Raw genomic sequence first — 23,356 nt, 5'->3', positions numbered from 1 at the left:
CACAACAGATGATTGGCACGATGTCTTCACAGCACACCACATGATTGGCTCAATGTATTTTACAACACACCACATGATTCGCTCAATATATTCACATGTCGACGTTTTGCCGCGGAAGGGTTGTGATATGTGTAGACATATGATGTGTAGACAACTGCCATATTGGCGTTACAAACTAACCCCATGCATTACTATGGAGGATTTTTTGAGTGCTGTATCTCCTCATTAGAAAGTCTTTGGTAAAACTGGTTGTTCTGGTTGTTCTGGTACCCCCCCCCCCCCCCAAAAAAAAGTAACTAAGTAACTTTTACTTAAAGTACATTTTAAATGAACTACTTTTTACTTTTACTTGAGTACATTTTCAGATCGGTATTTTAACTTGTACTTGAGTAATATTTCATCAAGGTATTGGTACTTTTACTTGAGTACAATATTTTCGTACTTTTTCCACCTCTGTCAGGATGGAGCAGGTTTGTATGTGCTGTCTCTGTCTGACTAAACTATCTCAGGATGGAGCAGGTTTGTGTGTGCTGTCTCTGTCTGACTAAACTATCTCAGGATGGAGCAGGTTTGTGTGTGCTGTCTCTGTCTGACTAAACTATCTCAGGATGGAGCAGGTTTGTATGTGCTGTCTCTGTCTGGCTAAACTATCTCAGGATGGAGCAGGTTTGTGTGTGCTGTCTCTGTCTGACTAAACTATCTCAGGATGGAGCAGGTTTGTGTTGTGTGTGCCGTGTCTCTGACTAAACTATCTCAGGATGGAGCAGGTTTGTGTTGTGTGTGCCGTGTCTCTGACTAAACTATCTCAGGATGGAGCAGGTGTGTGTGCCGTGTCTCTACTCAAACGTTTATACATTTCATATAAAACACCCTTAAACGGCGGAAAAAAGAGAAATATGGCAGTTGTCCCCAAAAGTGAAATGATGTGCTATTCTGCCCTCTAGTGGCCAGAGACATGCACTGACCTACTGGGCAATAACGTCTCCCACAGACCGAATGGAAAATATTAATTATGGGATCATATTCATTTGGAAAGCTTGGGCAGTCTTTATTTTGACAGATTAAATGTAATTATTTATTTCTATACCTAAAACAAGAATTCAGTCACATCTCCTAAAACACACTCAACCAGTAAGGCTTTAAAAAGAACTGAGATTGCGCCGAGGGTAGTTTCCACAAAGCCGTCTTCTTTCCAGTGCTAGAGGCTTCGCTCACCGTCCACAGCCTGAGCCCCAGAAGCAGAGTAGCAAGTGTGTGTGTGTGTGTGTGTGTGTGTGTGTGTGTGTGTGTGTTCTTTTAGGCACTTCTTCTGGCAGACATGGAGCGGATGGTGTCTTGATTGATAAGTACATAAGTCCACACACACACACACACACACACACACACGGTAAAGTGCCGTCTCCGGAGTGGAAGGTGCAGTAGATGCCCCAGTGGTCGCTGCTCAGGAGTGGAAGGTGCAGTAGATGCCCCAGTGGTCGCTGGCGTAGCGTCCGCAGTCCAGCTTCTCCTGCCCCACCAGGAGCATGCGCTCGGCGGCCATCTTGGGGCCCAGGCGGGCAGGCCGCAGGTAGACGCGGTCGAAGCGACAGCGGCTGACGTAGGGGACGCTCTTGTTGCTGTTGGCCTTGGTGTCCCACGTGTAGCGACAGTGCTCCTCCTTGCCCAAGCTCTCCCACACATCACACACACCCACGGGGAGACCGCCCACCTTGGCCACCTGCACACACACACACGGAGAGACACACACACACACACACGGAGAGACACACACACACACACACACACACACACACTTCATCAAAATGGCTATTTCTGCCCGTGTCCTATTTTCGCGTACGTGTCACTTATATTAATTTCTATACAAACCAAGAGGGCGGATCCCTTAAAAAACCGCAAGCACCCACCCCATAAGGGTATCTAAATTATCGTTGTACCAAAAATGATATTGTACAGTGGATCAAAGAGCTGTAAACAGTGTTTTAAGTATGTTTGCGTGTACAAAACCACTTGAAGCTCCAGTAGAATTTTGGGGAGAAACTCCCACTAGCCCATTAGCCCACTAGCCCCAGCTCCCACTAGCCCCAGCTCCCACTAGCTCATTAGCCCCAGCTCCCACTAGCCCCAGCTCCCAGCTAGTCCCTAGCCCCAGCTCCCACTAGCCCCAGCTCCGAGCTTAGTAAACAAAATCAATAAATGCTTGAGGTAAGAGCCAAACCAGATGTTGTTCAAATCTGCACACTTATGGCTACTGAAAAATGTAAGGTTCAATCAAATATTATTTTGAAGCATTAAATAACATCTTTGTTTACGACAAACACATACGATACATACCACGGAAGCCAGCATCCTGCACTACAAACTACAAATAAATAAGGTGAACGTCACTCAGTAGACAAGCAGTCCATCTGCCATCTTGTATGTTCACTAAACTCACAGTCACATGTGTTCATTTAGCTTTTATTCAAATCCAATTAGAAATGAGGCAGAAGAAGAGTGGCAATAAGAAGAGAGGAACAAAAATAAAAACCTTAAAAGTAACAATAAATAATAAACAATAATAAATAATAACAACAAATAAACTCCCAAGTCCACATGTGGGCGGAGCCTCACCTCAGCGTCCCTGAGGTTGGTGTCGCCGCCGAAGATAACGGTGGTCTTTTCCGGAACATTCCTCATCTTCTGGAACATCAGCTTCAGCTGGTTCATGCGCTCCACCGATTGGTTCTTGCAGCTCTCAAAGTGTGACGTCATCAGACAGAGATCCTGGCCCTGGAAGTTGACCTGAAAAACACACACACACACACAGCTGGAATTATGTCCTGAACTACTTCTACTTTTAAGTCTGTGTCCAGTATCTACCCCCATGGTGTGATGTGGTACCCCACCTGCACCACCAACAGGTTCCGCATCATCTGGGTCATGGGGTAGGGGATGACCTCACTCTTCAGGAACTTCACTCGGGACTTCTTTAGCATCACACCTGTGAAGTAGCCTTCTTCTCCACCTGGACACAGAGACAGACAACCTCACACACTGCAGCTGATAATCTCATTAGAGCCAACCTTGCCTACCTTCACACACTGGAGTGATAATCTGATTAGAGCCATCTGCACACACTGCAGTCAATAACCCCCATAAGAGCCAACCTCACACACTCCCTCACACACTACAGTGAAAACGTCATTAGAGCCAACCTCACACACACTAGTGAAAGGTTCATATCATATAAAAATATCATTTTCATCAAACCCTAATCTTAAAGTTTTGGATTCATTCAATTTTGAAAGAGTATTAACTGAATTTGGGTAAAATTGTGTACACGGTGTAACCACAAAAACATGAACCAAATAATTACACTTGCTGAAAGAAATGTGAAATTCTCTCCAAAATCCCTTCTAAAATAATCTGGCATGATCTTGCACAAGAACTTTTCTATATTTAATACAAGTAATGAAACCCCATTGTTCTGAATGTTTGAATTAATTTGGGGAATCGTGTCTGTCACATCAACCACTTAAAATGTCAAGTGGTGTAACCACCATTTAAGGAGCAATTTTGTATGTATTATGTCAGAGAATTATGTGACAGGAAATTATGTCATAGACAAGGACCCTTCAAGACCCCAACTACTATGAGTCAAGGTTAGCAACTCTCTTCAAGTAACATAATAGTGTTTTTAGGCCATGGCCAGGCAAGCTTAGGTTACATGTCAAATGGTATGACCTTTTAAAAATGTTGATAAATCATAATAATCATAAAATATTCAATTTAATGTAAAAACTGTGTTTGAATATTCACATAAAGGTGAAGTGTGTACATAGTTGTCCATAATAATGCCTGCAAATTTTGCTTTTAAATAGAAATGTCAAATGGTGTAACCGGTTACACCATTTGACTCTTTTCTGTTTGAGACCAGTTTGATTAGATTCAGGGCCAAGAGTATGTAATTTTAGGTGCCAATTATGTTATTTTTATAATTTAAATAGTGACTACCGGTAACTGTTTAGCATGAACAATAGCTTTAAAAGGGTTTAATTAGATTGCAATTTAAGCGATCTGTCATTCCCTTTAACAGCAAGCAGGGCAATTTCAAACAACGCATTTTAATAGTCAGCGGTGTATTTGAAGGAATCTGCTTGTACGCAAGACCGTATGGAACAGGTATTCCACTAAGCCATTCTTTACTAAAACCGAGTAGAGTATAGGCTACACACATCTGCACTTGTCTATTAATTGAACACATAGGCAAAGTGAAACTAACTTCACTGTGGTGTCATAGTCAACGACAAAACAGTTATACACAGTTAATTACTTTCAATATTGACTGACAATGGGTTACCAGCAAAAACATAGCCTGAAAAAAACAAAACTTCCCCCTATAATGTTCGAATGACTGAATAAATAACCTAAGGACATTTATTCTGCAGAGGAATTGCTGCTTACATCTTGTGACAGTGACATGTTTCATATGCGCCTTTCACTATAAACCAGGCTTTTCTTGGTCAGTGGCATAATGCTTTTAAGACGGTATAAGATAGCGATTTTTAGATCATGTGCCAGACCACACCTTATGTCGGAAATTGCCACACCCCTGGGCGCATTATTTAATAAAAGTGAAGTGTAAGATAGAAAAAAAAGCTTTGCGTCAGAATAATAATGCACTTTGCATCGCGAAAATAGGGCCCTTTATCTCACTCTCTTTGAAAATAATGGGTATAGACTGAAATTGTATGAGAACTGAATTGAAATCAAATAGAACACAAGTTTCTTCATTGATGTTATGAAATGATATTTGATATGGAATATGATGAATGACATGAATACATATCAAAATATCCAATTCAGTTTACCTTGATGCCTATTTTCTGTGTCAATTTCTTGTCCTATTGCTATAAACGTTTTATGGTCAATTGGTGTAACCGATTTATGTCAATTGGTGTAACCAGTATTTTGTCTAAAATACTAATAATGTACAAAAAAATGTATATGGATAATGATTTAATACTCTACTTTACTGTAATAATGGTTGTTTAAACCATTATTACTCAAATGGTCAAAGAATAGACAGAAAACAAGATGTTTACAGCATATGGTCTTGGCTCAGTACAATGAAAAACCCATATAATTTAAATTTAGAAATAAATATAATAAAACATTTTCTCATAGGATATTACAAAATAAACTAATAATTTCATGAGAGCAATTGCATTAACTCTAGAAGGTGTGAAATATTAGATATGTGTAATTTTTGTGGTTACACCATTTGACAATTTAACAGGCTGTTAGTTCTATCTTTTGTTAAAAAATAGCATACACGTCATATTAAATAATATGAATACAACAGAAATACAAAGTATACACTTTAGCAAACCTCAGGCATGTTTTGTTTTAAAGGTTTAAACATATTTTTAATTTTCTCATCTTACCAACCCTTATGTGTCACTGACCAGAAAACCTCATTAGAGCCAACCTCACACACTGCAACTAGGAATCCACATCACCAGTACCACGACAGGGAGCACTGAACGATGCCGATCTTTTACCCTCGATGATGGTGTAGCTGATCTCTTACCCTCGATGATGGTGTAGCTGACGGCTCTCTTCTTGATGTACTGGATGTACATTGGAACCAACTCCTGAAGAAACACCACGTCTGGCGTGTACCTGTGGTGGAGGAGGGCACACTGCATTACACACACACACACACACACACACACACAATCAGGTCACTTACAGTGCCAGGTAAGAGCAGAGGCCTCTGGCGCGTTCCCCCAGGTTCAGAGTGTCCAGGCCGTCCACGTTCCACGTGAGCAGAGACAGCTTGCCGTCTGCCTCCGGCTCCTCTGCTGGCTGAGTGTGTGTTTTACTCTCTGCTGATGCTGGCACTGCGCCTCCGGAGCTGCTGGGCTCCTCACTGGTCAAGTCTATACTACAAGTTTGGGAAAGGCCAGATAGGTGATCCAGTGTTCAATGGGGGACTCGCATGAGTTGTATTTATTTGTTTTGTGATAATTCAAATCACATAACGCCAGGTTCACTTACCAATCAGTGTTTTCTGTTTTTAACCGCTTTTTGCTGGTTTCTGGGTTATTCTCTGAATCCACTGAAGTTTTTCTTTTTGCTTCGGTGCTGGCGTTCTCTTTTCTCGTCTCTTCGACAAACTGTACATCGAATGCTGACTCCATGTCTGCCTCGAAGTACGAGTTCACGGATCTCTGAAACGTGATGACGCCATGACGTGGCTATTCAACGTTGCATTCAGATCCAGCTGGACTCACGCTATTTTGTCTGGCTGCCCACAACAAACAAACTTAACCAACTTTAGCTTAGTGTCATGACTAACGACAAAAGTAACCTTACGTGTAGGCTAATTAACCACTGCATCACTGTAATATGCAACAATTTAACAGACTTCCTTTCACATCAGCACGGGAATGAATGTGAACAGCTATGATAAGATGTAAATTACCTCCATGTCCCAATCATTTTCAGCCAGATAGCACTGCGCCACCGCGCCGTCTGTCCCGGTGATGGACGCAAACTCATCACACAACTGCAGCCTCGTCTCCTCCAAGAAGTCCGCGGCGGCCGGGACATCAGTGGCTGCGGAAGCCATTGTGAACTTACCCGGTTAATGAGTCGATATGCACGAATTGAGCACTACTACCGTTTCAATAAAAGTGCACTTAAATGTCTAAGAAGCATCTCCGAAGTCAGACGTCTGCTGTCCCTTTCCCCGCTCTCCACAAATTGTGTACCACGAAAATAACTCCGGGTGGAAATACTTAAATGGCCTACTTTGGGACCGAACAAAGGTTTTACTTATAGTGGATTTCATAATTAAAGAATACCAAACCATATGTTAGATGAAGAAATATTAACATTGGTGTGTTCATTTCTAAACACAAAGTAGTATTACATCGGTTGAGACAATATTTTCAAAGGTTGTTCTCAAATGCCAGGAACGCCCCCAGAACATATCCATCTTCCGGGGGTCCCAAATTAATAGGACACCTGTGTTGGAAAGTTGACATTGGTCTTTTGATTGTGCTGAACAGTTTTACAGAGCAAAATGGCTTCGCTATCACTAAATTCAATAAAACAGCTTATGAAGGCTATGGTGGACACCCCTGGATTTGACCGCGTTTTAAGCAAGGTTAGTAACGTTAGACACAATCGTATCTGTGGATAAATGTTAACCTAGCTGGGGGCGCAGTCATATAGATAGGTAGTCTTCAGAAACCTGACAACTTTTCACTTCTCTCTGTGGTGTCCATTCTCCTGTCGGACTTTTCCGTGCTGTTACAGTGTGCTTGCTGTGCTGTGTACAAGTTTAACCGGTTTTGGGTATCGCTGCGTTGTCTCTGCAGGTCAGTATTTTATCTGCGAGCCCCGGTAAGGTTGTATGTGAGATGAAGGTTGAGGAGGAGCACACGAACCGAGGGGGCACACTTCACGGGGGGCTTACGGCGACCCTGGTCGATGTCATCTCCACCACTGCGATCATGTATTCAGAGAGAGGCGCACCGGGCGTCAGTGTCGACATGAATATCACGTAAGTCCCCGAGCAAAGCATTACCTGAGACCGTGTGAACTGCCACGAGTGCTGAAATTGAGGCACCTGAAGTATCCAAATGCATTCACGTCACTACATGTTTGACAGGTATATGAATGCAGCCAAGATGGGAGAAGACGTCCTGATCACCGCGCAGGTTCTGAAACAGGGACGGACGCTTGCCTTTGCCACTGTAGATCTCACCAACAAAGCAACGGGGAAACTGATAGCACAGGGCCGACACACAAAACACCTGGGTAATAGTTAATATTTTGTGTGGTGGCAAAACTGTTGTCAGGTTGGAGTAGAGTAAGTAGTACTACTGTGTGTAAATAATCATCCTACTTTCAAAGCTGTTAATAAAAGAGATTCTCAAACGCTGTGCGGATTGTGGGGATATTTCAGCAGTGTGGATTTATTTCAAAAGATCTTCAAAAAATGCCCGCAACTGCCCCAAAAGAAAAACGAGCCATTACCATTGTTGTTTTAATGCAAATGATTTAACAAGAAAGCAATTCAATTAAGTGATTTAATGTCTCATTCACCAAGTAAAGCAGACTTACAGATACCATGTCCCATTTATAAGCACTGCAATAATTAGTTTTATTACAAGATTGGTTCTCCTGTCAATCAAAAAGAAAAACAAGATTTCTAGTGATCCTTAAAACGTCCTCCTTGACATGGATGTCCGTCTGGCAAATAAGCTTAAACGATTCGCTTCCCCTCAGTTCCCATCACCAGAATCTGTTATTCAGTAGCTCCACTGTCTAGTGCACGAGAGGCTTGTTTGGTGACTATGACCGTCGATCCAACCAAACCAAACCCAAGGTTGCTCGCAGCATTGCATAACTCAACACCTGTCCACTCCCTAAAACTCCAGATCTTACCATCATGAAAATTACAGAACAAAATGACATAAGGTTTGATTTATAGGCAAGGAATGACACTCAAATGAGAAAATAAAATAAGTCCAGCAAAACAAAGGCAGTTTAAAGACAAACAGGAGAAGCAATGCCTAGGCTGAATGAGCTGAAGGATTCACCTTGTTACATCTTTGCATATCAGGAGTTAAACACCCCCCCACCCACCCCGGCCTCTTCGTCCTTGGTCACAGATTGTCATCCCTAGCATCTTTCCACCCCCCCCTCCACAAAACAGACAAGTTTAACAATCCTTCATGACCTGGACACCCAGCCTGTCCAAAACAAGATGACCATTATGAAGACCACCGTCACTGGATCCTGTGTTTGTGTATTTTTGTTTTCTTTTTAATCACCGAGTTCCTTCAGTGACCGGTGTTGGCTCTCTGTGCTGCTCCAAGAAGAAACAACCACTCAAATCAAAATCAATGTTCTTTGCAGGTTCACATGACAACAACAAAAACTATGAAGGGTTCTGACAGGTGGGCGGGGAGGGGTGGAGGGTGTGGGGTTGGGTGGAGTAACGACCAAACCAGAACCTGGCAGAGGGGCCTGATCAACACGTGGGCAAGGGGAGGGGTCAGGTGAGGGAGGGAGGGAGGGATGAGAATGAGTGGTCAACAAAAAAAAGGAGAGTTCCAAGCACAAGTTCAATTCTATTCAATGGAGGAACGTTAAGGGTGAGTACGGGTCAACTTGCTTTGGTGGGCTGGGGTGGGGTGAAGTGGGCGGGTCTGGGGTGAAGTGGGCGGGGGGGGGGGGGCGCTAGCGCTGGCCGAGAGCACTAGTCGGGCATGTAGGGACGCAGGTGGTCCTCCACGCCTCCCGCGCCCCAGCAGGTCAGCTGGTCCTGGGGCAGGTACAGGCACAGACTGCACAGCTTGAACACTGTGGCCTTGGTCTTTGGAGTCTGACGGACAACAGAGAGAGAGAGAGAGAGAGGAGCTCAGGGACAGAGCATGAACGAGACAAACATGCACCATCTTGAATTTCCCCTGGGGATCAATAAAGCATCTATCTATCTATCTATCACACTTCACCATCTATCCACATTGCATAGGCTTGCATTTTAGCACACTTGTAAGTTATCCAGTTTATTATATAGGTAAAAGTTTTACAGAGAGAGATGCAGATCGCTAACATTCACATTCTCACAACAGGGCATAAAGCCAGAGGAATGTCCGTGCCTGAAGTTATCAGAAAGGTTACATTTTTTAATAAAAAATATGCATAACTATCCATTACATGGCCTGGCCTATGGCCAAATTCCGGCACAGTGCCTTAAAACAAAGCCATGTTGGCGCCATAAAACTTCCAAATGAATAAAAGTAACACAGACTGTAAAGTATATTTCTAGTGCCAACTGAAACGCATGTCGCTATTTAGACCTACGTTAACAACACTACTGGTAAGAGGACGGACAGGTTCACATGACCCTACCTGTAAGTGCTGTTTATCCATGAAAAGAAACACAGATTGGTTTGGGTTGTTCATAACCATTCCAGCCTTGTCTTTGCGGCCAACAGCATGCAAGAACTGTTTCTCGTAGTCTCCGTGATGAAACTCAAACTTGGCCTATAAACAGAGGAGTGATATTATAACTTTATTATACTATTAACTATTATAACACTTCCATTAGTCCAGTCTGTCAACTAAGAATTGCTCAAGTTTCTGGTTTTCAAATTGCCAAACCATGGCGCTAAGTTCAAAGGTCAATAAAATATAGTGCAGTTTAAAACTTAAGTTTTGTAAGTATAAGTAAGATCACGGTTAGGTGACTTGTCCTGAAACAAATCTTTAAATTTTGTTAAAGTGTGAGAGGAAGTTGGGTGCCTAATGCCAGTTTAGCCATGTGGACATTTAGTGGAGTAGAGCCGGAGTGGGAGAGAACTGCAGAGCAGCGCACCTGAACAGGCCGAAAGGGCTCGTGGTCGGCCCCCTTCCAACGGGAAAACAGGAGACAGACGACCTTCTCGATATCGTTGCGGGGCCAAAGGATAAAGTCCATCTCCTGGGTACACCCAATGACATCCTGCAAGAAGAGACCACACAACGTTACTACAGCACTGCCATCTGATGACCTGCCCACAACTACACACACGTGAGAGCAGTTCATTCACATGCCGAGTAATTCATTTAAAAAGTTACTATTTAGCATTGATTCCATAGTTGAATGTGATTCATCGCTCAACAGAGGAATCAAGCTCTTTTTCACACATACACAATATGCCTGACCAGAGTTTGAATGGGTTCATGCTGGAACATTTTAATGGACTATTAACATGCACAGATGAGCCGATACTTCAACACCAAAGAACTTTTCCTCTGTCAAACGCACTATTTGTTTATCCAGCACCAGCTTTGCAAATAACAATGTCCACAGACAAGGTAGAATATGTTGCATGATTTTATGAAAGTACGATGTATTGCGACTTCAGATGCAAGTCAAATTTGTAGTTTATGTCTCATTCCACTTACCGATCTGGCAAACTTACATAGTGCGATTATGTGCCTTTCACTCTGTTACGAGTTGATGAACCACTGAAACTATTTTGGAAACATTATTTTAAGGTGCAAAAAAAAAAAAAAAAACTTTGGTGTTGCTTTAAATCTGTATTAAAAAGGATTTCTGACTCCTGGGGGGTATTCCAAGTACGTGGTTTAGCGACAAACCTGGTTATATTAACTCAAAGTGGTAAACCTCCTAATAGAAGAGCTGTATGGATTCATTCTCCTAACAAAACAATGACATAGGGCTCTTGTTGTAGGAGGTTTACCACTTACTCGGAGTTAACTCACCCAGGTTTGCCACTAAACAACATACTTGGAATACCCTTCTGGTGGAGCAGCTGAACTCACCCTGCGCATCGACTGATACCGAGGGGCGTGCAACTGCACTATGTCTTTCTGCAGCAGCTCGATGGAACTCTCCAAAGAGTAGCTGGAATCCCGCACGCCCTTCAGAATGTTCTCCTCGTAGTTGTTGGTCATGACGGGCAGCACCTCTGCTACCTCAAAAAGTGCAGACTTCTTTTTCTGCTCAGGCCAACATTGAAAAGGGAGGCATAAGAAAACGGTGTCTAGTCAAAGCAATCACTGTGAAGCTAGGAAAATAACAATGCTGCTTTAAGACAAACGGCCACTTAAGACCGACTCTGGGGACTTCATGCCACTTCAATGTGCAACTAGAGATCTGATTTAAGATCTGTTTATGGTATGACCTAGTGGAGTGTTTGGTGTACATTTCAAGCGCACCTTTTCTTTGAACACGAAGGCGATGTAGATCTTGAAGTCGAACTGGTCAGCCAGGGATTCTCGTTTCTTTCGAAGCTGAGCACGGAGTCGGTTTCTCATTTGGTTTCTTCGGGAAGTAGCGTCCCCCATTGTTGATAATCGTTTCACTTTTTCAATTTTTTTAAAAGAATCTATTTTTTGTTGTCCTATTGACTAGGACGAAGCTACGGTTACCCCTTTTCAGAGAGGAGAAAAAGTAACGCTCTCTAGACTACTTGGATCACATACTATTTCTAATAGGAGGGGAAAAACAACAAAACCACGCTAAGTCATCTTAGAGCAAATAGGAAAGTGCCACTGCTGATCACTTTAGTTGCGACTAGACCTACACTAGCAATATCAGTCTAGATTTCTCAAGAGATCATATTGGTTAAGAGCTGGGCATTCAAGTTAAGGCCAAAAGAAACGTACGACTATTCGCGTTTACACAGGGAATAAATCAATTTCAACAGAAAGCAAAACAATTATGGTGACTTGTGTCGCTGCAAATGTAACGTTAACTGACAATAAAAATGAGAGGTCTCATTACTTCCGAAACCCATACCGAGACAGGCTCTTTTAACTGTGAAATAGAAACCTACACAAACGCTCGAGCAGAGAGAACTACTTTTTTGCTATTACCAAGAGCTTCGTTCATAATTCATTTTTTTTGTAGTTTGTAATTTCTGTTTACACTAAGCTACTCTAGCGACGGCTCTTTGAATGGCAGGGGGTACGGACGACCATGGCAGACACATGTAGATGCCAGGGCAAGTTGGCACCAGGTAAAACACAGAAGTTACCAGAGAAGGTTGACATGTCGCTATTTACAGCCATAAAACTGGCCCACGGTCTTCTACGCCATTGTCGATGACATTCCTCATGATGAGAGCTATTGATGGTTGGCCAGCTAGCCAACTTGTGCTAGCTAGCTAGGCAACGCAGCTATACACTTCACCACCAGCTAGCTACAAAACTCTCCAGCTACATTTTAATTTAGACTTAACAATGTAATAACGGGCCCCTGTGTTTGCTTAAGAGCTGGTTAATGTGCCTTTTTACATTTTTTGCCTGATTTAACAGAAGGCTTAGTTTACGACAGTGAACACCCGGATCTTGCGAGGCTTGCTAGCCACCTAGCTAACTATTGTTGCTCGTCACCATTTTGAGGAGTCTAAATTGCAGCCACATTGTTGAACTAGTTACAAAGCCTGTTAACTAGCTAACTAGCTTTGTCCCATCTCGTCAAAGGGGTAACAACCGTATATTAAATTATGCCAACAGTTGACAGTAGATTAATTTTCTCTTCTGATGTCGCTTCAAGGTAGTATCTCCGCTTGTTTTCGAGCTTTTTTTTTTTTCAGTCGTCACAAACAACCAACCTAGCCAGCCATGCCATGTCAAGATAAAGTGACAAACCAACAGAAATCCTCCGTTCTTTCGGGAGATATGCGACGAGATTTGCTTCTTGGCGGACCCATACTTATCAGTAATTGAGCAAAACGACTTTTGATCGGTTCTTTGACGTCTCCGGCCTTCGATTCCTGTTTGAGTAAAGAACGGCAGCGCTCCTCGCCAAACAAATGATCCAAAATGGCTCCTGCGCGTCACGCAGTTCTGCAGACACCGCGTGGACACGTGACAGCTGCCTCATGAAAAACAGTCTGACACTCGTGAACTTATATCGCTGATGACAACTGCGCTTGAATGGGCACCACGCAACATTTCATGCTCTTGAAGCCCTCCTTACACTGACAGACTTTGGAAAGATTTGCAAAGATTTGGAAAAGATTTTTGAAAGACTACAGTCTCAGACCCTCTCACATCTAAAGACAAGTAAAAGAGTTTTAAGTCACAGACTATGATTTTGCAATGACTGGGGATCTTGCAGGGTCACTATTTACAAGACTGCAACTAGATTCCTTTCAATTATTACCCATCGTGCAATAGATATCAACAGGAATTGAAATGATAGCCTAAATTCAAAGCCATATTTTCGTGTTTCTGCAGCATTGTTTCATGCGTGACATCCCTAACCAATATAGAGTTGTTCTGTCACGTGGAAGAGCCGACTAAATATGTATAAGAAATTACAAATATTATAAGAATAACAAATAATCATATAGGCTACAGCTGTCGCCTACTTTGCCCCTTCCTGCTTGGTGTTGAAGAGAGGTCACTATTGGTTTTTATAGTTCATGTCATTATTTGCATGAGCCACGACTAGAAAGACTTGCGATAATATCAAACATGTTTAATATCAAACATGTTTAATATTGTCGTAACGGCAAAACTAGAAAAGGACTGACTCCGACTGACTTAAAACCGCTAAGATTGGCACCTTACACTTAACGATCTAGTTGACGGGAGCGCGCCGCGATTCCAGTAAAACTCCCATGATTTCTGTCCGACTGTGAAAACAGACCAAAATCGTACAATGTAAGGCCGCCATAAAGGGGCAAGCACAACACGACCAGAGAATGTCTAAGACGGGCTCTGACACGACTAAAATGATCTCGTTTTTATATTCATTGAGAGCCCTCAATATATGGCGGCTACATTACATTTTAATTGAGTGTACAAGACAACAAGTGAAAGAAACATTTCGTGGTGCGCACATCCAAAAACAAACAAACAGGTGCTGGGTCAAAAAGTATTAACGTATAACACGCAAATTAATAATACAATTACCTACGAAATCGACCATACAATTAATATAAAATCACGATAACTTCAGGGTTGTCTTAGTATCTGTGTTTGCTCAGACACTTATGCAAAGTTCATAGTTTACTCATTTCAGCACGAAAATGTTTACACATCAGCTGTCCAGCAGGTGAGGCGCGTGAGCAGACAAAAGGAAGCAAGCGACCACTGTTCGCGCGTGGTTAAGGCCACGTGATCCAGTCGACTACTTAAGCTTGTGGCGCGCTTTGGGCTGGATGGATTGTAGTTGCCCGGTGTCTTCCAACATACAGTAAGTGATTGTCTACGATACCTTGATAATACTGGGTAAAGTAAAGTTTTATGCGTTCCAAGTTTGTTCCCTTTTCCTGACCCTTGTCAGCAGCGCTAGGCTAGTAGCCTACACTCAATATTTGAAACTTCTTTAGTTATCCAGCTAACTTAGCCATCTAGCTAACTTCCCAACAACCTTAGCTCTCCGTGTTAAGTTAACGTTACAAATAATTTCGTTTAACGGAATTCTTTCACTTTTTCCTCTTAAGCGCATGATCCCCTTTCACCAGGTTTGAGTTGGAGCGGTTATGATTTATGTGCCGGTTTAAGTTTGCATAATGAAGATTCTAAGCAGGGCGAAAATTACGGGATCTCGCGGTGTAGGCCTATCCGAAATGATGCGAATTAAGAAAATGGGTTGTGTCGCCCTTAACAGGATCATGTACTGTGAAAATGAACTTGATCCCAGTAGTAGTTAAATGTAAAATACGTGTATGCCGTAGTGGCAAATTGTCGTATGTTGTGTGTTTCTAATGTTCGCTGTCTTCTTTCAGTAACGTGAAGCTTGAAAAAAGAATAGCCATGAGTTCCATCCGGAAATTGAGACCCTCTGACAAGACTTCTGAGAACATTAAGGTAAATTGTAGTGGCTGTAAGCAATAACATTATTTACATTTAGTGGTAATTAATATTGGTAATTAGAGGCATACATTAATTTCAATACGTTGCTAATGCTTACATTTTTTGGGAATATATTGTATCGTTTATTTCTTTAGCATATGCTGTAATGGGTCTACGACGACGTTGTTGTTGTATACGTTAACGTTGATTGGACATTGTTGAGAGTGAGTGTCCATGATTGGATTGGTTAGGACTGAGTTTAACAATTCTTGGCTGTTGTGACTGTTTTTAGTTTGTGCTGGTTTCAATATCCCCCCCCACCAGATTGCACTTTGGGGTCAAGACAAGTCCTGATTAATTTACTTACTAATCATCTAACCTGACGACCTGTTAGTAGACTTTGATATCTGCAAATGAATCATTGTGAGAACTCCATTTGAAATTGGCTTGAGTAATGTAGTTATGTATTGTCTCTGTGCGAAAACATTAACCTGCCCCCTCATGCCGGGTGTGGAGGATCGAGAGCTGCTTCCCACGGTGGTTTTATTTGTACAGGAGTGTTGGCTGCCCAGTAGCCTATAGCAGCGTGTGGGAATGTGAGGTGTTGAGCTTGTGAGTCAGAGGACTGGGGTCTGCCCCTTTCCCACGCTCACTGAAACACACACACAGAGCAGCACCTATTCACTCTTCCTGATAATGGTTCGGCTGTCTGGAATGAAACTGGAGATGATTGGCTGTTAAAGTGTAATTCCAGCGAAAATTGACCCAAGAGTTTTTCTGCATTAAAACACATCAAATAAGCCGTGGAGACAGTAATTTTCTTTGATCAACCACTACAGAGCTTGCCCCGTTATACACTATAGCCCCAAATGGCAAACAGTGGATTAGCTAAGGGCCATGAGCGAGCAGTGGATTAGCTAAGGGCCATGAGCGAAACGCTTCCCAAATTGCATGTTTTTAACCAGTAATATGTTGTGTGTTGTGTGTTTTTAATGCAGGAAAACGGCCTTGGGTCAATTTTTGCTGGAATTACTCTTTAACTAAGGTGGACATACAGAGGCACTGGTAGCCTGTGGCGTAGTACAGTCACACACACACTTGGTAAAAGCACAGGGTCCTGCTGTCTGCTTATGTTAATCAGCTGGTATAGACTCCTTAAGGATGTGTAGAGATGCATATAGATACATAGAGGTAGATGGGTTTACATATCCATCTATATCTAAACCTATCTACCTCTTTGTATGTTTAGATACACACAGATAGATGGATACATTATCTATCCTGAGGAAAAATGTAAGCAACAAGTACCATGATGCATACAGAATCAGAAAAGTACTCACTGTTTGGATGGAAACACAATTGTGAGTTGATGGTCTATCCACCAGATTTCCGACTCTAGGGGACTATCACTGATCCAGTATGCATAAGTGGACGTGTTTTTGTTTTTGCTTTCTCTAGAGCTTCTTCCAAGCCTCAGCCAGTGCCAGTGGGCCAGTGAGAAGGACCCTGCATGTGCTGCAGCCCTCTGCTGTCAACAAAAACATCAAGCGCACAGCTGAGGTTGGTGGTGCAACCACACACACTTCCCACTTTAATGATGGTGAACATCCAATACAGGGATCTGTTCTATGTGCATTAGTCAAACTGAAATTCTGATCGTGGCATGGGTGAAGGGAATGGGCTTACGTAATGCATCGATCTGTTGCTCCCCAGACGGGTAAGGCTGTTCCCAAACGGAAGCTGTGGAACGCAGAACAGGGCAAGGGTTCTAAGAGGGTGAAGGCAGAGGTTGCGGTTCGGCCTGCAGACTCTGAGAACGACCATCTCCCAGAGGGAGTCTCTCAGGAGGCCTATGAACTCATGATCAAAGGTAGGAACCTGTGGACCTGGGCACATAGTGTCTGGTTTGGCTCCTGTTTCCTGTCTGTTTTCCTCTACGTTGACTTGTAATTTGCTTCCATTTGTGTGGCTGTAGTTTTTACACTTTTGTCTCTACGCTCCTGCAAACAGAAATGCATACGCTCACATGTAGCGACGTGAGGATGGTAGTCATGGTAGCAGCACGAGGGTGGTGGTCATTGTGCTCTTACGATTTTGTCACTTTCTCCCAGATGCCCCTCCGTCCACCTACTGGAAAGAAGTGGCTGAGGAGAGACGCAAAGCCCTCTACAACGTCCTGCAGGAGAACGAGAAGGTGTGTGTGTGTGTGTGCGAGCGAGTTAATCACTGAAGAGCAGCTCACTAATGTTTAGCCACCTTAGGGTTCATTCCCACGCTCTAGATGAGCAGGACCCCATGCTGTTTAGACCCAGATAACCCTCCCATATAGCCACCTGATCTGCCCAGATAACCCTCCCATATAGCCACCTTGGGCTACAGGTGGATGGCCAGATGACAGATACTAATTAGGTTTTCATGCACATTTTAATATTCAAGTAAGAAATCCTGTGCTCCCATCAGGGCTCGAAATTAACGATGTCCCGACGTCCCGGGGACCATAAAAAATGCTTCCGGGACACAATAGAATGATGTCTGGGACAACTCTGGGACAGTAGAAAAAATGGCAAAGCAAATTTCAAAATAGGTACTTTTTTCCTAAACTGTTCACATGGGAATCTAAACGTATCTTTCTCGTCTGGATAAAATGATACAACATTTGACCTGGCGTAACGGACAGCTGGCAAAAGCAGCGTCAGCCAGCTGATCTGTAAATAAGTGGTTTTGTAGCCTACACGCAGCCTTACAACACTGTTTAGGCTACTGCTCTTCAAATCATGGTAGGCTACAATGTTATTTTTGGTACAATATAGTAAGATACCGAAATGGGCTGGGTGCTTGCGTTTCCTTAGGAATCCGCCATTTAATTGGTTAAATGAATATTAAGTGATGGCGGTAGGCCTAATGGGTCACTTTCCGATATAGAGGTTAACTTACCTAACTAAGGCAGGCAGGTAAATGGCATTTGTTTTCATGACCGACGAGATGACAGTCCTCTCTGACTAAAACGCTGCGTGTTTTCTGTCAGTGACAGACAAACGTCACCAATATCATGCTGAGCTAAATAGCCTACTGCAACTGCGATTTGACAAAACGATAGTGTTGCAAGGTAGCCTATAACAATGATAAGTTATTTAAGTTAGCATTTGACATTTCGCTGTGGCAGTTCTAAGGCTAGGGGTGTCCAAACTGCGGCCCGCCACGCACTTTAATCCGGCCCGCCGAGCATTTATTAGTTTATCATAGATCCGGCCCGCCACGCACTTTAATCTGGCCTGCCGAGCATTTAGGTTATCATAGACCGCTCGCTATGTTTTCCATCAATAGACGACGTTGTGGCAACTGCAAATTGCTTTACACTCTTCTTAGAGAACGTTTACAATGTCAAAACAGCTTGTTACATCGGGATAGTTGCAGCAGATCTAACTCCGTTTTGCTACTTTATTTAATTGGGAACGCATTTGAGTGTGCACAAGAGGGTGAGAGTACGGCAGGAGAGTAGCCTATCTGACAGCTTCGTGGTAATTTCCCACGCTAATTGTTTTCACTGAGATCTGTGGCCATGACATCACACCAAACTGACATTGAAATTAAAGACATGTGAAAATAGATTATTGACGTAATGTTTTACAACCCTGTCAGTCAAAACGATGGACAATGAGAACGTTTAGTGCAACCTCAAAAAAGAGCCAAAAGCGCAATCTCTGAAAATGAGTGTTGTGTGAAACAGCAGATGATTAATGTTAATAACATGGTGTTTAATAAATTGTTCAGATCTGTCATGGTGGACCAGAACGAGTTAATTAAGTGATGCAAGTTACTGATTATTATGCTGTTTATTATGTAGAATGGAAAAAAAACAAGAACTTGAATTTGGGACACTGGTGGTTAAGTCCGGGACAGTGGCAAGTAGAATTCGGGACAGCTTCGGGACACTGAGAAAAAAAGTTAATTTCGAGCCCTGGCTCCCATTCTGTTCTGCCCGTGTGATCCATCATATAGCCACCTGATCTGCCCGTATGATCCACCATATAGCCACCTGATCTGCCCGTATGATCCACCATATAGCCACCTGATCTGCCCGTATGATCCACCATATAGCCACCTGATCTGCCCGTATGATCCACCATATAGCCACCTGATCTGCCCGTATGATCCACCATATAGCCACCTGATGTGCCCGTGTGATCCCCCATATAGCCACCTGATCTGCCCGTATGATCCCCCATATAGCCACCTGATGTGCCCGTGTGATCCCCCATATAGCCACCTGATGTGCCCGTATGATCCACCATATAGCCACCTGATCTGCCCGTATGATCCACCATATAGCCACCTGATGTGCCCGTATGATCCACCATATAGCCACCTGATCTGCCCGTGTGATCCCCCATATAGACACCTGATCTGCCCGTGTGATCCCCCATATAGCCACCTGATCTGCCCGTGTGATCCCCCATATAGCCACCTGATCTGCCCGTGTGATCCCCCATATAGCCACCTGATGTGCCCGTATGATCCACCATATAGCCACCTGATCTGCCCGTGTGATCCCCCATATAGCCTCGTTCCCATGCTCCAGGTGAGGCTACCGCTCTGATCCTGATGCTGTCCCATCTGGGTCACTCGGAATATCGCTCATCAGGGCTAAACAGGGCTGTTTGCAGTAAATGTACCCGTGTGGTGTGTGGTGTGTGTGTGTGGTGTGTGTGTGGTGCTCCATAAGGCCATTGGAGGTGTTGATTGTTGGTGTGTGTGTACCCAGCTCCATAAGGCCATTGGAGGTGTAGGTGTGTGTGTGTGTGTACCCAGCTCCATAAGGCCATTGTGGAGCTGTTGATTGTTGTGTATGTGTACCCAGCTCCATAAGGCCATTGGAGGTGATTGTTGATTGATTTGTGTGTGTGTGTGTGTACCCAGCTCCATAAGGCCATTGAGGCGAAAGACGAGGAGATCGGCCAGCTGAAGAGTGAGAACGCAGATCTGCAGGAGCTAGCTCAGCACGTACAGCACATGGCAGACATGATCGAGGTGAGCGCCGTGCCGACCCCACATGATGCACCGACGCCACACGATGTGTCTCACCAACGCCACATGATCCGCTGACGCTGCACGAGGGGACTGGACGCAGCTGGGAGGGGGGGTGGACGGTGTAGGCTAGTTCAGCTGCTGAGGAGAATAGAGGTGGGGGCTGGGTTGGTAGGGGGGGGTTGGTGAGTGCACTAGTTTGTTTAGTTAGGTTTGGCCTTGTTGAGGTTTACCATGTAATTTGGCCCCCTACACATTTTATTTATTTATTTATTTATGACCCCGGTTTTGGTTGCCACAGGTTCAGACAACCAGAAGTTTAAGCTCGGTGTTTGTTAAACCTCATTTCTGGAATACCACCCCCCCCAGATTCTGTCTCCAGACCGGTGTGTGATCAGTGTACCCACCATGGCTTTCAAAACCTTCTCTCTTTGGCAGAGGCTAACTGGGAAGAGTCCAGACAACCTGGAGGACGTGCGGGACCTGGACTTTGCTGATGAGGAGGAGGATGGTGAGGAAGACTACAGCTGGCCATAAGAAGAGGAAGACGAGGCAGAGCAACAGGAGGACGGCGCACAGAGTGAGGAAGAGGAAGAGGAAGATAAATCTGAGCCATCGTCCACAGAGTGCGAAGAGGACCCCGAATCTGCCCGAGAGGAGGACTGAGGATTAAGATCTGGACTAGGATTGAGTGTTAGTCTTGCTAAGGACCAAGGGCTAATACATGCACACTCTAAACATATGGACATCACACACACACACACACACACACACACTAAACATATGGACATCACACACACACTCAGCCCTGTACTAGGATGCAGCATGGAGGGCCCTGGAGAGTAACAAGTGCAATTGCCCATGTGGTGCATTGGAGAAATGAGTCATGCCATTTTTAATTTAAGTTTTAGTGTTGATGTACTTTTACACACGTTTTACTTTTTTCTGCTATTGTTACTGTGCAGTTTTCTTGCACCCCCTTTGTACATAAGCATTACCTTGACCTGTGTACATGACAATAAACTGCTCACTCCTTGTTTTTATAAACAGTGTGTCTGTATTTTCTCTTATTATTCTACGGTTCCTGTGTGTGTCAGGCGAGGCTCGCCATTACGCACGATCGGTTCTATGTGCTTGAAGCCCAGAACCAGCAATAGAACGGTGGCGTAGTTCCACGGCCACCCCATCCAGTCCTCGGCCTGCAGGGCCTCTAGGCTGGGCTGCAGCCCCGGCTCACGCTCCAGGGTGCGCAGGGCAGGCACGAAGTTGCAGCAGAGCACGTCCAGCAGGTAGCAGGCCCACATCTTGACCCTGGTGCTGTGGGGGGCGGCGGGGGTGAGCATGGCGGGCAGCGCCGACACGAGGCCCAGGGAGCGTGCCTGCGCCTGGTTGCTCAGGTGTCCGTAGCACGCGGTGCTCAGGGCCTCCAGCAGCAGCGTCAGGTGCTCGTCGCTGAGCTCCACCCTTCTCTGGGTCAGCAGATCCACCAGCGTTGGCAGAAAGTCTGCAGCGATTTTGCCCGCCTCGTAGCCACCTGCAGCAGGGGTCGGCATAGAATCGCTTCTCATTAGCAGGAGTTAGCATAACATAACCCCTGCTAATGGGGAGCTAGCATAGCATAGCTCCTTGTTAGCATAGAATAGCTCCCCGTTAGCAGGGGTTCAACCTAGGGGTGGCCCAGGGCATGTAAAGGAGTGTCTGGCCAGTTGGTAGGTTTACCTGTGTAGCCGAGCACCCCGAGCTTGTGGGCGGTCTCCAGCCTCTTCTCAATGGGCAGGGCTTCATTCTGTAGCTGCGCCCCGGCCTCCCGGATGTTTTTATGGTGGCGGATTTTTCCTGTGTCCTCCTCAAAGCTGGTACTTTGCTCCACGTTACCAAACAGGTGCACCCTGATGTAGTTGTGGTACAATTTGGACAGCAACTGATACATATTCAGAGTCTTCCAGATCACATACTAAATAGAAGTGTTTTCATGTTTATGCTTTAAAACTGAGGATTCCGCTTCTGGAGGTTCCGATCTGATCAGCAGTCTTTATGATGCAACGATGGAATGTTTGGTAAATGATGGAATCATGGCTGTGACATCACAGGCACTTGTATTCTAAAAGGGATATCTAAATTACTGAGGTTTCTATGCTTTCAGATACTTGGATACTTTCAAAATAATACAGCAGACCCAACATTTTATAATTATGCAAAAATAAACTTTATTGCCACTTTCAATGAACAGAGAGAATACTGTAAATCTCAAAAACAAGTAAGTAAGGAAAATGATGCGTACAGAAGCTCATAAGCCCAAAACAAGAACATAATTAGCTTTCACTTGAGTCCTATATCCAACATTTGTATCAGTGTGTGACTCAATCTCCCCCCATCTCAAAATACCCTGCAGTCAAATACCCCATCTCAAATACCCTGCAGTCAAATACCCCATCTCAAATACCCTGCAGTCTACCATGAGAATGCATAAAGGGAACAAAACAAACTCGACAATATCGCATATTCATATTTTACAACTGAAAGACATCATCTGTGTAGGATTCAGATGCACAACAGAAGCAGTGAGCGTTTGTATAGCTGAGCAAAAGGCAATCGGGCGCTTCCGAAACACTGGTAACTTTTCCGAAGCCCGTGCATGGAGGGCAGAGGCCTCGACTCGGTGGAGTGGGATCGCCTCCTCACACAGCAGGATAAAAACACTAAAATACTAAAAACCGAGCACGCATGCACGCACGCACACACACACACACGCACGCACGCACACACACACAACTGCTGAAACTCCAGGAAGGAAGCTCCGCTTCGCAGGGTGACAGGCACCCATAACTTAAATTTACAGAAAAGCAATACTCTGAATAAAGGCCTCTCTCTAGTTTTAGTAATAACTTAAAACATTTACTTCCTGCCAATCCAAAAATACTATTTTTATTATAATACAGCAAAAATATGATAAAAAGCCTTAATTAAATACATTAATTTGCTTTGTCTATCGCTATGGCTTTCCGAC

At 44.0% G+C, this 23,356-nt stretch overlaps 5 protein-coding genes across 5 annotated transcripts; 2 read left to right on the top strand and 3 right to left on the bottom strand.

The window, feature by feature from the left end:
- Window positions 1-1,023: 1,023 nt before the first annotated feature.
- tdp2b (tyrosyl-DNA phosphodiesterase 2b) lies at window positions 1,024-6,772 on the bottom strand. The gene is made up of 7 exons (XM_042075661.1): window positions 6,470-6,772; window positions 6,043-6,215; window positions 5,735-5,929; window positions 5,573-5,664; window positions 2,886-3,004; window positions 2,611-2,781; window positions 1,024-1,717 (listed from the first exon to the last, which is right to left on the bottom strand). The coding sequence occupies exons 1-7, from the start codon at window positions 6,614-6,616 to the stop codon at window positions 1,442-1,444; spliced, it is 1,173 nt and encodes a 390-aa protein (XP_041931595.1). The 5' UTR covers window positions 6,617-6,772; the 3' UTR covers window positions 1,024-1,441.
- On the top strand, window positions 6,720-21,396 carry gmnn (geminin DNA replication inhibitor). Its single transcript, XM_042075667.1, has 8 exons — window positions 6,720-6,726; window positions 14,666-14,722; window positions 15,258-15,339; window positions 16,783-16,884; window positions 17,038-17,194; window positions 17,436-17,518; window positions 20,242-20,352; window positions 20,788-21,396. The coding sequence occupies exons 2-8, from the start codon at window positions 14,688-14,690 to the stop codon at window positions 20,884-20,886; spliced, it is 669 nt and encodes a 222-aa protein (XP_041931601.1). The 5' UTR covers window positions 6,720-6,726; window positions 14,666-14,687; the 3' UTR covers window positions 20,887-21,396.
- Window positions 7,000-7,935, top strand: acot13 (acyl-CoA thioesterase 13). Its single transcript, XM_042075673.1, has 3 exons — window positions 7,000-7,156; window positions 7,371-7,555; window positions 7,664-7,935. Exons 1-3 carry the CDS (start codon window positions 7,073-7,075, stop codon window positions 7,821-7,823), a joined length of 429 nt encoding a protein of 142 aa, XP_041931607.1. The 5' UTR covers window positions 7,000-7,072; the 3' UTR covers window positions 7,824-7,935.
- c21h6orf62 (chromosome 21 C6orf62 homolog) lies at window positions 8,071-13,383 on the bottom strand. Its single transcript, XM_042075665.1, has 5 exons — window positions 11,731-13,383; window positions 11,335-11,511; window positions 10,382-10,507; window positions 9,916-10,050; window positions 8,071-9,385 (listed from the first exon to the last, which is right to left on the bottom strand). Exons 1-5 carry the CDS (start codon window positions 11,857-11,859, stop codon window positions 9,260-9,262), a joined length of 693 nt encoding a protein of 230 aa, XP_041931599.1. The 5' UTR covers window positions 11,860-13,383; the 3' UTR covers window positions 8,071-9,259.
- On the bottom strand, window positions 21,387-22,369 carry LOC121695136 (armadillo-like helical domain-containing protein 2). Its single transcript, XM_042075666.1, has 2 exons — window positions 22,069-22,369; window positions 21,387-21,883 (listed from the first exon to the last, which is right to left on the bottom strand). Exons 1-2 carry the CDS (start codon window positions 22,277-22,279, stop codon window positions 21,420-21,422), a joined length of 675 nt encoding a protein of 224 aa, XP_041931600.1. The 5' UTR covers window positions 22,280-22,369; the 3' UTR covers window positions 21,387-21,419.
- Window positions 22,370-23,356: the final 987 nt, after the last annotated feature.

Source organism: Alosa sapidissima, chromosome 21 (genome assembly GCF_018492685.1).
Source record: "Alosa sapidissima isolate fAloSap1 chromosome 21, fAloSap1.pri, whole genome shotgun sequence".
NCBI classification, from domain to species: Eukaryota; Metazoa; Chordata; class Actinopteri; order Clupeiformes; family Clupeidae; genus Alosa; species Alosa sapidissima.
Note: the sequence above shows the minus strand (reverse complement) of the source record. Positions and strands in the feature narration are given on the sequence as shown.